Source organism: Haemaphysalis longicornis, unplaced genomic scaffold (genome assembly GCF_048455015.1).
Source record: "Haemaphysalis longicornis isolate Haplotype H1 unplaced genomic scaffold, Haemaphysalis longicornis Haplotype H1 scaffold_1, whole genome shotgun sequence".
In the NCBI taxonomy this organism is placed as follows: Eukaryota; Metazoa; Arthropoda; class Arachnida; order Ixodida; family Ixodidae; genus Haemaphysalis; species Haemaphysalis longicornis.
This window is the reverse complement of record NW_027526203.1, coordinates 168,557,182-168,571,048: the sequence shown is the minus strand read 5'-3', so window position 1 is coordinate 168,571,048 and position 13,867 is coordinate 168,557,182. Positions and strand designations below refer to the sequence as shown.

At 46.6% G+C, this 13,867-nt stretch overlaps 1 protein-coding gene across 1 annotated transcript; it reads right to left on the bottom strand.

The window, feature by feature from the left end:
* Window positions 1–10,061: 10,061 nt before the first annotated feature.
* LOC144155629 (uncharacterized) lies at window positions 10,062–13,089 on the bottom strand. The gene is made up of 4 exons (XM_077687197.1): window positions 13,060–13,089; window positions 12,432–12,669; window positions 12,017–12,183; window positions 10,062–10,103 (listed from the first exon to the last, which is right to left on the bottom strand). The coding sequence occupies exons 1-4, from the start codon at window positions 13,087–13,089 to the stop codon at window positions 10,062–10,064; spliced, it is 477 nt and encodes a 158-aa protein (XP_077543323.1).
* Between the last annotated feature and the right edge of the window lie 778 nt (window positions 13,090–13,867).

Below are 13,867 nucleotides of genomic sequence, written 5' to 3'. Positions count from 1 at the left end.
TCCCTTACAGGGGGAAAAGGCCTAACAGGTATATGAATGCACAGCCGAACTGCTGAATCTAGAGGCTTGAAATTTCGGTAGTACATTCTTATCTACTGCAGGCGATCAATATTGCTGTTTTTTCAAATTACTTACCTGAGAGAGTGAAAAGTGCAAAAAAAATTTTTTTCAGGATTTCCTCATTTTATCGCCGGCGGCCTGTTGAGATATCAAACAGGTTTTTATTGATATAGGTATTCCATACCAATGTCTGAAAGCTGTTCTACGAGGTTTTCCTCTAACAGCCACCTGACAGGCGAGTCATGATTTGGGGAAAATTATGTGTACACATTAAGCTTGTTGGTATATATTGGTCTTTGCTTCGAAATACTACCCACACAAATGTTCAAAAACCGTTTTCAGGATTTTCTCCTGACAAACGCATAAAAAGGTGAGCAGGGTTTCGTAATTTACACCCGATACGAAGTAGAATTCCATTCAATTTTCCCGTGTTCGCTTAGCTAACTGTGTTCAACACTAAGGGGGAAGTACTTATGACAAGAAACGAATAACACAATATGTGTTATTGGCCCAGCCGGGCATCGGCGGGTACTAACGCAAGTTCCTTATATACTGAAGAATAAGGCAAGGTTATTTTAGAAATAACGTTGACTGGAGCGAACCTGCACCCCGCAGTAAACTGGAAGAATAACACAAACGTCGAAGAAGCAGTCAAGAAAGTGACATGCACAGACAAGCGTCGGCGAATGGAAAGCTGCGACGTCTACTCTCCCGGCACTTATTTCAGTGCTCTGGTTTCTAGAAACATCGAATTAGAAGGAAAAATTGTCGCTCAAACAATAACAGTCTTGGATAGTGATATCAAAGCTAAACCCTTCCCTTAACAGCAAGATTGCTGGTGCGGCATGCGAAGGGAGCAAGAAACGCGCGTTTACAGTACTCCCTGAAGGCATACGGCGCGGCTTGCAGATTAGTCCGCTGCCTCGACATATGCACCCAGAACACAATGCAGAGCGGAGAAAGGCAAGGGCTAGAACCCTCATCGATACACATGGAACAGACACGGGCGCTCTCTACGTGGACGCCGCCCGATATCCGGATCGGACCGACACCTATGTTGCTGTCGTCATAGCCGCCACTACTGGAGAAATCTTCACCGCCGGCAGCATTAGGGCTAAAACAACACAGCAAGCAGAAGAAGTAGTCATTGCCTTAGCGCTCACTAACCCTAAGTGCACCACGATACTTAGTGACTCTCGTTCAGCAATCCAAAGCTACGCCAACAACAACGTGTCTGAGAGTGCTGTGAGGGTGTGCGGTGCCCTACCCCCCAGAACTGTGACCACAACGGTAAAATGGTTCCCAGCGCACATGGGACTTCTCCACTCAACCAAGGGACACAGCAACCGCAATGAGGATGCGGACCAGGCGGCGCGTGCGCTAAGCGGTCGAGACGCGTCGGGATGTCCGGATTCTCCATCTGCGGAACAGGAGCCCGAGGAAGATTCAACGATCAACACGTACAGTAGGGTCCTCGAATGGTATCGATCCAGCCGTAGGACCATGCCCCCGCCACATCCAAGACTTACAAGACAAGAAGCAGTGACCTACAGACAACTGCAAACGAACTCGTTACTTACTCCAGTGCTCGCTAGACACGTGTCCGGAAGTGTACGCAAGTGATAAGTGCAAGTGGTGTGCTAGTTTAAGAGCTACTACGGCTCATATCCTATGGGACTGTAGAACTCATCCAACCGAAGCAAAAGAAGAAGGGATCCCACCGCAGTTCATAACTGCTACTCGGAGTTGCGATTACAACACTCAACTCCTGGCCGTCCAGCTGGTGACGGAGGCCCTGGATAACCAGAGGCCTGAAAGTGACCCATCAGATGGGTTACGAGTAATCCCTGGCTAGGGCTGCTCGGTCACGACGTGAGAGGCCACGTCTCCAAACAGCCGGTGTCTAATAAAGTTGTTTCTCTTTCTCTCACGAAACACAGGCGCTGTCGCGGCTGCGCACCATGGTTACACAAGATAAGGTAACACAAGATAATTCAGAAGACATAGTCCGCAGCAATATACGAGGAAAAATAGGAAAAATTTAAGGTAAGTATAAATTCTAATATGCAGGCTAATGATATATTATAACCACTTTTAAATAGCACACTGTAACATGGCGGAAGTATAGTTCAGCAAGCCTCTCAACGTTATTTCTGCAGCTAGTCAGTTTATTAGGTTTACATCCGGCGTTCTTGTTTTAATTATACAGGTCTGGTATACCAGGAAAGTAAAATGAGCGAGGGAGCTAATATATAAGGAAGAGAAAGTGCTGCGAAAACATTTCGTAGTGGAGTGGTCCTGCGCGATTGAGTTGCATCTTGGCCTCCTGTTATTTCTGTTTTTTTTTTGAGGGGGGGGGGGGGGGGGGGCGCAGTCCATTCAATATTGCGTCTTGCTGCCAAACGGTGCTCGTTCTTCTGAAGCATCAACATGTGATGGTCTGAAGGGTATACAGTGAAGTGATTTGATAGATGCTGGTGTTTAACGCGCCGATGCTTCACAGGTGATGAGGCGCGCCGTAGTGGAGGGCTCCAGATTAATTTTGCCTAGATGTGTATCTTTAACGTGCGCCGAAATCTCGCACACACTGCCATTTTTTGCTTTTCCTATACATTGAAGAGAAACTGATAACAAATTCGCGGAAGAGAGGTAAATTCTTGCACACTTTTAACGGATTATTACGGGTGTATTTACATCTATAGTTCCATACCCGCCGCGATGGCTCAGTGGCTAAGGCGTTGTGCTGCTGAGCACGAGGTCGCGGGTTCGTCTCCGGCCGCGGCGGCCGCTTTTCTGATGGAGGCGAAAAGCAAAAACGCCCGTGTGTACGAGATTTCGGCGCACGTTAAAGATCCCCAGGTGGGGAAAATTAATCCGGAGCGCTCCACCACGGCGCGCCTCATTGCCTGCGTTGCGTCGGCGCGTTAAACCCTACAATCAATCAATCAATCAATCAATCAATCAATCAATCAATCAATCAATCAATCAATCAATCAATCAATCAATCAATCAATCAATCAATCAATCAATCAATCAATCAATCAATCAATCAACTTCTGGTTTCAAGCAAACCTTTTGAAACATTTAATCTAGAAACTCATATTTTATTTTACCAGCCTCTTGTGAGTACCATTGTAAGTTGATATTGTTGGCTGAAGAATTACTACCAAAGGTGGAAAGAGCGCTCAAACAACAGACACGAAGGATGAAGCAGACGACGCAGCACTTCTGCTTCTTCGTCCCTTTTGTTTGAGCGCTTTTTCCACCAAGACAAATACATACAAACAAGCCAACTTTCAGTTCTGTTACAACCAAATGCCTACATCGACCATTAAAAGTGTCTTGTTGCCGCACTCGTAAAGACGGAAATGAAGAGAAGGCGCTGCCCTAATGATATGCATGACTTCAGCTTAGCTGGCCCCATGACACGGTGGGGAATACCACAGATGTACATGGACAGATAGGAAGAGTGTTGTATGACGCTAGCAGAGCACAACTTCATACGGCGATATGGAATCTTTGGGGAAGAGAACACATTTAAAGAACTTTTCGTGGTTCTTACACGCTCGCAAGAATAAGGTGACTATTTTTTTAATTATTTCATTTTACTCAAACTCACACCACGCAAAGATGGCAACCGACAAAAACTGCAAGTCTGTCGATGCTAAAGTAGGTGTCCCAGCACAGACATCGGAGAGACATATGCAACCCTCGAGTAATGAAAAGTCAACGCGTAAATACCTTAATAGTTTCCGCCATCTCGCGCTCGACAGGAGACTTAGTTTACAACCACCTTGCCTGATAACTGCGGCGGTGCCTCATCGGCTAAGACATTGAGCTACTGGGGAAGAACTCATGGGTTCGAGTTTAACGAAGTCAAGAATGAGATGGGGTCCATCTGAGAGCGCTCTTCTCCAGTTGTACCGGAGCCTGTTTTTGGGGTATCTTCGTTACAGCCTGCCAACCATTTCAAACTTGCGAACTTCTTCCCGGCGTACATTGGAGGGTTTGCAAGCACAAGCCCTCAGAATATGCTTGGGACTACCACGGTGTACCTCAACTGTGGGCACAATTGACGAGGCACGTGTGTTTCCAATGGACGTACTTCTTTCGTGCGAACCCCTTCGAGTCTACCTTAGATGTTTCACCAGGCATGAACACCATCCATTATCGGCTCTTCCTACTACGTGCTCGAGAAGTAGTTTTGCGTCAGCCATTTTGCGACATCAACATAGAATTCCATCAGGTTTCGCCCCAATGGTGGTTTCACAGAATCCTCTGTGGGTACTATCAAAACCATCAATCCACCTTTCCATCCCGGGAATTGGGAAGAAGTCCTCTTTGCCATCAATAGCCCTCAAGCAGTTGACTCTAGCGTTCTTGACAGGCAAGTACGCTGGAACTGTACATGTATATACTGATGGTTCTGTGACTGCATCCAGGTCTACCGCGGCTGTGGTAATTCCAAGCCTATGCGTTACCCGAGGATTCACACTAGACCACATGACAACTTCTACTCCTACTGAGTTGGTTGCCGTATACGGGAGGCGATTCGTTTAGTCTCCCGTGATTCACCTCAAGCTTGGACCCTGTTTTGTGACTCAAAGCCAGCACTCCAGGTCCTCGACGGAGTTATGAGGCAAGAACCTTATTATGCCCTTGCTGCGGAGGTACTCGAATTATGCTCCTTAGCACTGCAACAAGGACATGTCCTCACCATTCAGTTGGTACCAGGCCATTGCGGGCTAGCTGGTAACGATTGGGCTGACGAGGAGGCAAAGAAGGTTTCTGCAAATGCAGATGTACGTCCGCCTTTCGCAAGGACGGACACGACCGCCCTTCTGTCTACCATTCTCCACCTCGCCTCGGCGAGTCACTGGTCCCACCCTGACAATCGTCACAAAAGACTACACCATCTGGACCCCGACTGCAAGTTTCGGTTACCTCCTGGTATTCAGCGAAACCACGCCACGCTGTTTCACCGACTACGGCTTGGTGTAGCCTTTACCCGTCGCTACAAGCACGTCATCGGTGTTACGAGTGACCCCGATTGTGAAACATGCCGTGTACCAGAGACTATTTCGCATGCTCTCTGCCACTGTCCACGCTACGCGCATCCTCGAGAACAATTAGCGAGAGCATTGGCCCGTTTGAACTGTCGTGTGGTGTCGGAGGAAGTACTGCTGGGACCTTGGCCAGACGCGCAACGTTCTCTCAAGGCATTTAAAGCTGTGCTGACATTTCTGCGCAGCAGCGGCCTCTCAGCGATATTGTAGTTAAGGCCCGTCCGGCTACCCGCCGTGGTGGCTCAGTGGCTAAGGCGCTCTGCTGCTGAGCACAAGGTCGCGGGTTCGATTCCCGGCCGCGGCGACCGCTTTTCTGATGGAGGCGAACAGCGAAAACGCCCGCGCGTACGAGATTTCGGCGCGCGTTAAAGATCCCCAGGTGGCCAAAATTAATCCGGGGCCCTCCACTACGGCGCGCCTCATCGCCTGCGTTGCGTCGGCGCGTTAAACCCTACAATCAATCAAGGCTCGTCCGGCTGAACTTTAGCACATGCACAGTATAAGAATAAGCATTTTCTGTACAAAGCCATTTATTCATTTCTCTGTCATCTTCATCTCTCTCGTCCTCTATCCACGCTCTTTCCTCCCCTTTTCCTTCCCACACACAGAATAGCTGGCCAGATATACTCCCACAAGGCCGACCTTTCTGTGTTTTTTCATTTCAATAAAATTCCTCTCTCTCTGTATGTATGTACGTATGTATGCACGTATGTATGTATGTATGTATGCACGTATGTATGCACGTATGTATGTATGTATGTATGTATGTATGCATGCATGTATGTATGATACTATGTATGTATGTATGTATGTATGTATGCATGCATGTATCTATGTATGTATGATTACGTTGTATGCATGCATGTATTCATGTGTGTCTGTGTGCGTGTTTGTGTATCTAAATCTCAATCCTCGCATTGAAGGTGAACTCACTTTCATCAGAGTACTTTGCTTGGCAATGTTATGAACTTGTTAATAGCCAACGATGACTCAAGAATATACAGATATGCTCTTCACAGTCCAGAAGCACGACCGTCGGCGTGGGCAGAACGCGCTGGTGAGGAAAGCGCGTTCTTCCCTTTGCCAAATACGCTCGCCTCAGCTCGAACGCGTTACACGAGCGCACCCACCTTGCCTATGAGCTGAGCAGTAGGGGCCTCGAGCGACTGCGGGAGACGCCGATGAGTCCTCGTGAGTGAGTGATTGCATGCACATTCTCGCTTCCGACATCTACCGCACACGCCCCTCGGGATAGCGTGCGTGCATCGCGGTCAGCGCGGGGACTTCGAGCAAACAGAGCCGTCGAATTACTACGCGAACGTCACCGGCATGCCTTGTCTCGCCGACGGGCGGCACAGTAGCACGTGCACGTCGTCATAATCGGTGAAAGGGGCCGATCTGTGTTCGAAAGCGCACCTAATCGTGGCCTGTCTGTTCTGCTTGCAGCGTGCGTACCGAAGGAAGCCCGTTTATCACGGACGTGCCTCTGAGTGCGCCTATCGCGCTCTGCGTGAAATCCCGTGCACAGCCTGGCTACCTTTTTTGTTCATCATCCTCGCGTGTTCACTGGTGCTAATACTGACGGAGTTTTGTCCTGGGCCTCAGGCGTCCATAATTGTGCGTTTCAAAGGAACGTTTGGGCCCGACCCGAGCTGTTTGCATTACAGCTCGACCGAGAAGATGCATAGTTGTGTAGAATATCCTTGAATGGTAAAAAATTGGCTTGCTTGAACCCGCCGTGGCGCCGCAGGGCCTAGGAAGAACGTAGAAGGCTGGGGGATGATCTCGGCCGCCTGGATAGGTTTTACTTGCACAGAAACGTTGTGCTCACAGGAGGTTTGACATTATTGCTTCCGTCAGAAACACGGCCTCAAAAGCCGGGAATCGCCCCTTTCGGAAGTCGCTTCTGTGGACAGGAACAGCCGACGTACGGTGCTATTCATGTGAAAGCGAAGCGGGGAACTGTTACGCGAACAAAATTTTTGAAATGTATAGTCAAGCGGCGTTCGTCCTTCTAAGATCCTCTAATTCCGACGTGAATCCGATCCCATTGTAATGAGGTCATTTCCAGGGGCGTGTGCTCGGGGCACCAGTATGCACTGCGTACGGCCGAACGTTATGTCACGGCTGTCCATTGTCACTTAAGTATACAACCGCGGGGGCCTCGGCGCCGCATTCACCGCGAGCTCACCGGCAATCACCGTCGTGGACACACGTAATGACGCGCTGACTCGCACCGCGTTACTACACCGCCAAGCGCCCTGTATCCGTCCTCGCACGTCGTCTGGCGCCCATTCGTTGTTGTGTGTACAACGAGCTCGCCCTGTTCACGCTTGCGTACGTGCACGTCGGCAGAAGCGGAAGCGACATGGAGCGTGGAGTCTATACGCTGCTTCGTCCATGGATAATACTGCAGCCGGCCAGCTCTTTGACATCCCTGTCATTTGAGCTCGACCGCGAGTCACGTTCATTTCGTTCGCGTATAATGTGCCAGAGGCGTGTTATTATTTCCGGCCCATTTTCTCAGCTGTCTCCCTTCGGAGCGCGACCCCAACACGCATCAAATGCATCGATGGGTGTGAAGCGAATAAGGCGGTCCACTTCTTCGAGCCCAGAGAAAAGTGGGAGACCCAGAGAGAAGGTGCTGTACAATGCGCGAAGGGCTAAACGCACGGTTCTTTTAGGTTAGAACTCACCGCTGATGCCCGTTCAAACATTTGGCCGCCTGTGTCGCGGGTCACCGTAGCGTGGACGTAAGTGAGGCCATAGGCGGAAAGTTTTTATTTTCCAGAAGGAAGGGGGGGGGGGGGGGGGGGGGGGCTGCCTATATACAGTAATAGCTCGTAAATTTGAACTCCAAGGGGGCGCCACCTCAGTTCGAATTAATGAAAGTTCGAACTAACGAAAGTGAAGCTCAAACACCGTATACAGTGCGATTGTGGAGAAGTGGAATGTGTGAGCAATTGCATGTCTGAAAAAAGCTTCAATTGAAACCTGCTTGAAGGTGAAAGCTAGCACTTTTTTCTCCAACGAACGAATGCAGCTGAAGGCTTACTTTTCGCGTACTCCAACTGAAGAAGACACGGATAACATTCCATCCGGTCATTAGAGAGTTTTAGCATAGCGGGTAGCGTATGCTAACGCTATGGCGGCGGTAGCGATACTCGACTGGGCACTTGCGGATTCGTTCTGGTAGGGTGGATTAGTTCCGCGGGCCGGCGCTTTCGTTATAGATACTTTTGTTGTAGCTTCGTGCCAGGAGGATGTTTACCTGCAACGTGCGTTGTTCATTCTTATGCAAATACATTGAGAAGATGTGCTACGCCACCGCGAAATTACGCAGACAGCGCTTTCCGGAGTACTCGGAGGTGGTTTTTGTGCCGCGAATTTCTATCGTAGCCAACGTTATTATACCCGACCAGCTCTTCAAACTCGAACAGTTATGAGACAATTAACGTGTGGAAAGTTTGAAATACTGGTTAGCAAATTCAAGAAATAGTATAATTTGGCGTGTTACCCTATTAAGAATCGAAATGTATGAATGAAATGTCCAAGCACTGTATTGGAGCTTTTTCTGGTTTTCAAACCTCTTCACGTGTATAGAACAAATCGCGATAAAACTCAGAATGAGGTTCCTTGAATTAAAAAAAATAAAATTTCCTGAACTTTTGACTGCAGTTTTAGTATTTTATTTTTTATTTATTTATTCAGGTACCCCTAAGGGCCCTCCGCAGGAGGGTATTACATAGGGGGGAGCATGCGCATACATCGAACATAACATGAATGGGTGATAACAGTATGATAAATTACAAACGTAGAAAAAAAAATACAAGCAATAAGAATTTTAAAACACATAACTACAAAAAACATATAACTACAAGGCAAGCACAGCAAAAAATAAAAAAGGTCAATGCAAGCAAGAACAGAATTAGGTCACTTCATTTTTTAAAAAGTCTTGAAATTTTGTTAGGTTAGCTTCTGTGGCAATGTGCTGTGGTAGGTTATTCCAGTCTATTATTGTGCGCGGAATGAATGAGTTTGCGAACGTAAATGAATGGCAAGTGATGCGCTTAACTTTACAAGAATGATCGCGCCGTGGAAATGTAACAGTGGGTGAGTGAAAAAAATCGTCACGAAGGCGCTCATGATGATACAGTTTATGAAAAAGTGTTAGGCGAGCATGCCGGCGGCGAAGTGATAATGAAGCCAACTCGGCGCGATTTTTCAGCGCTGTGACGCTTGCGTATGGGGAATAATCAGAAAAAATAAAACGAACAGCACGGTTTTGCAGGGATTCAATATCACGCATAATGTATTCTTGACTTGGATCCCAGATGGCAGATGCGTATTCAATTTTAGGGCGAATGAGAGTGAGGTATGCAAGTTTTCTAATGTGTGATGGTGCCTGCTTTAGGTTATGTTTTATTACGCCTAGTGTACGATTGGCAGATGCGAGCGTTTGATTAATATGGTTATGCCATTTTAAATTTGATTGAAAATGCACTCCAAGGTATTTGTAAGTAGAAACCAGTTCAAGTGTATTCTTATTCAGGAAATATGTAGTTGGAATTCTAGTTGAGGAACGGGTGAATGACATGCACTTTGTTTTAGAAAGGTTAAGAGTCATTAGCCAATCAGAACACCATGCGTTTAATGTGTCAAGATCAGCCTGAAGAGCCTGGCGGTCAGTGTCACTTGAAATGTTACGATATATTACGCAGTCATCGGCAAAGAGCCTTACTCTAGATGTTAGGCCGTTAGGTAAGTCATTAATATAAACTAGAAAGAGCAAAGGGCCAAGAACACTGCCCTGGGGCACCCCAGACGTTACCTGTACGAAGGACGAATTTGAGCTGTTAACGGATGTAAACTGAGTTCGGGAGGATAGAAAATCTGTTATCCATGCAAGAACATTAGTATGAATATTAAGACGTCTTAGTTTGAGTAGAAGTCGGTGGTGAGGAACACGGTCGAAGGCTTTAGAAAAATCCAGAAAAATTGCGTCAACCTGATTACTAGCGTCAAGAGATGAGTGTAAGTCGTGAGTAAAACCGGCGAGCTGTGTGTCACATGAGTAACCCTTGCGAAAACCGTGCTGATATTTGTAAATAATGCTGTGTTTTTCAAGGTATTGGATGATTTGGGAGTGTATGATGTGTTCTAACTGTTTACAGATCGTATTAGTCAATGAAATGGGTCGGTAGGTTAACGGTGATGTGCGGTCGCCTGATTTGAAAAATGGGACAACTTTGGCAATACGCCAGTCATCAGGAATTGAACCATGTGATAATGACTGTGAAAAAAGTGCGGTTAAAATAACAGACATGCTGCAAGATATATTTTTGAGAAGCTTGTTGTTGAACCCCAAGTTATCGGATGCCGAGGAAGTCTTTAATTTCTTTAATAGTAAGTAAATACCGGCTTCTTCGATCATTATTTCTGGCATACGACTACCTGATGATATATTTAAAGTTAAAGCAGGGGAAGGACAGGCATCTTCCCGAGTAAAAACTGAGGCGAAGGAGTTGTTTAATAGCTGTGCACAATGAGATTCGGGAATTGTTGCGCCATTAGAACCACTAAGGATGATATCAGGATTGTTTCTTGGATTAATTACACGCCAAAATTTGCGGGGGTTATTCAAAAGCATGGAAGACAAGTCATGGTTATAAAAATTACGACGGGTGGTTTTGAGTAAAGACTGGTATTCTTTGTCACATTTTTTCTATTTAAGCCAGGAAGTTGAAAGTCGGTCTTTACCAGCTAACCTGTATAATCTTTTCTTTTTATTGTTAAGGCGTTGAAGCTGTCGGTTAAACCAAGGAGTGTTGTTGTTTGTTTTTATGCCTATTGTAGGTACAAATCTGCTTATGAGTCTAGTTAGTGTATCTTTCAAAAAAACCCAGTTTTCGTTGACAGTGTGATTTAAGTAATTTTCAAGAAACCGTTCGCTGAAAATAGATAACTCGGAATTAATGGCATCAAAGTTTGCTCTGTTGTAACACGCTATTGTCTTACTGACAACGTTTTTAGTAGCGGTATGAATAATCACACCGGTGATAATGTCGTGATCAGAAAGTCCATCAAGGTGAGTTATGTCTGAGCAAATGTGTGGATCATTTGTTAGAATAAGGTCTAATATGTTAGAGGTAGATCCAGCGCGCCGTGTAGGTTCACTAATTGTTTGGGCTAACGTGAAATCAAGGCATGTCTGCAAGAATGAATGTCCTTCCTTGTCACTGGAAGTGACTGACAGTGATGGCCAATTGATATTAGGAAAGATGAAATCACCAAAGATAATTAGTGAGCACTTTGGGTACAGATTATACACTTCACTCAAAACACGGTTAAACTCGGCAGAAAAAACGCTATCCATATCAGGCGGGCGATAAACGGCACCAACTACTACGTCAGTACTTTTACATTTTAGCAAAACCCACACGCATTCCAAAAACGAAGTTATATTTAAAGGAACACAGATGAAATCTTGTTTTATTGCTATAAGTACACCCCCACCTTTGCGACGTTTTCTGTCGCAACGAAAAATGTTAAATTTTTCACCAGTAACAAAAATATTGCCGTCAGTAACAGTATCATTGAGCCAAGTCTCTGTTAAAACAATTATTGACGAAGAACATGAGTCAGCAAGCGATGATAGTGCAACGTTTTTGGAATTTGATATTAGTGTAGAGGAAAGAAATACTGTTAACTGAAGCAGTCTGCTTCGCTACTGCGAGGCAGGGCTTGTTTGGCCGACTGAAACAGGCAGAGTTGATGCGTCATGGCACAACTTCTGGCACGGGCTGAGCATTCGCCTCTGGAGCGACAGGTTCATATACACATGTTGCACGATTTGCCGCTGCGTCCCATACATAAACAGTGTCATTCACCATCAGCTTGTTGAACACGAGGCGCACGCGGTCTCCTTCTTTTTTGATCACCCTCGAAAACTGAAGTAGCTTGCGACGTTTATCGCGCACAGCCTCGGAAAAATCGCGTGAAATACTGAACGTTGTGTTTTTAAGCTTTACCCCTTTACTTAAAATAGTTTCGACATCTTTTTCGTTGTAAATTGATTTGATTAATTGTAGGGTTTAACGCGCCGACGCAACGAAGGCGATGAGGCGCGCCGTAGTGGAGGGCTCCGGATTAATTTCGACCACCCGGGGATCTATATCGTGCGCCGAAATCTCGTACACACGGGCGTTTTTGCTTTTCGCCTCCATCAGAAAAGCGGCCGCCGCGGCCGGGAATCGAACCCGCGACCTCGTGCTCAGCAGCGCAACGCCTTAGCCACTGAGCCACCGCGGCGGGTTTTTTCGTTGTAAAACTTAGCGATAATGGGACGCGTTTTTTCAGCTGAGAATCGGCCAAGTCTGTGAGCCCTGGCAATTGAAGCCGCTGTGACGCTAAGCTTGTTCGAGCAAAACTCCCGAACATGTGTTTCTGAGGCTTCCCATGATTCCGATTGGTCAGTGTCCTCGATGCCGAAAAACAGGACATTCGACCTTCGCGAACGGTTTTCTAAATCATCAATTTTTTCCTGCAAACAGGCTAAATTTGCATCGTGACCAACGACGGTTTCAGTTGAAGCAGTCACAACGGACTTGGCCTCCAGTTCTTTGACACGTTCAGCCAATGCTTCTAAGTCATTCTTTATGTCGATATGAATTAGCAACACTTTGTTTACTGCCTCGAGAAGACTCGTATTGTTGGCTTCAAGGCGTAGAACAGTACTGAAAACCAAGTCCAGTTTATCTTCTTGTGCTTTAGTCATGGGTCCTGGGTTTGCTTCCACATCACCACCAAGTAGCAGTAGGCGCCAAACATACAAGGCAGATGAACGGATACGCTTCAAACAATCGGGGGGCCACGACACCGCAACAAGACAGACATTATTGTCTCGGTAACAGCACGTTTTTAAGTAACTGACCTGTGCAAACGTGAAGGGTGAGCGTGGCATGCCGAGTGCGGTGGCGCGGCCCGAAGCAGCGTTGAAGTGCGCGCCGTTATATTCGGTCCAGTCATGTGACGCAGTCCCGTGTATGACGTGTATCTGAACATGTGGCAGACATAAATGCGGGCTGTAGAAAATGTTTCATATCATTCACCCACAGGTGGGGTAGATATAATATTTTACAGCATTTTTTACATTTTTTGTGAATAAAACTTATGTACACTCTTTATCAAACTTTTCTAGGCCGATCCTAAGCCTTCTCGACTACAAAGAATTCATAGATTCTGCCTTACCTTTAAATGTGACAAAAGTATTTTATGACAGTAAGAAAAATGGTGTTCTCTCTAGCTTTCCGGCATAAAACGTTTCAGCCTCGCTCGCGACGTAAGCTTCTACGCGAAATTCTCGGAGGCCTGCGCACTGTTGGCTTGGCCTAGAAAATTTTGACAGACTGTACGCATGTAGGATTTCTGTACGCTGTAGGATTTCTGAATATTCCGTATTGACTTTTTATACGGACACAAAAGCAGTATCCATTCAAACACCCATACTGGTTAGAAGCCTGGTATAAAACCACGGCGGAGGCTACACAAACCGAAGGCTATATTGAACTCAACCTGCATTTTTAAGTGCGAATGCACTTTATAAGCGACCCCAAACCATCCACCGCCGGCGGCGGCGGCGGCGGTGGCGTCCGCAGTGCTCCTCTATATTTAAAAAAGAGGCAGCATCCGGCGCCAGGTTTCGATCCGAGGACTTTGCGGCCGCAGCGCGACGCTCTACC

Excerpts from the sequence above, each read along its gene's own strand:
- LOC144155629 (XM_077687197.1), bottom strand. The coding sequence starts at position 13,089 with ATGCCACGCTCACCCTTCACGTTTGCACAG. Across the intron at positions 12,670-13,059 it reads CACCCTTCACGTTTGCACAG|GAAAAAATTGATGATTTAGA; the intron begins GTCAGTTACTTA and ends GCCTGTTTGCAG. Across the intron at positions 12,184-12,431 it reads CAACGAAAAAACCCGCCGCG|ATGTCGAAACTATTTTAAGT; the intron begins GTGGCTCAGTGG and ends ACAACGAAAAAG.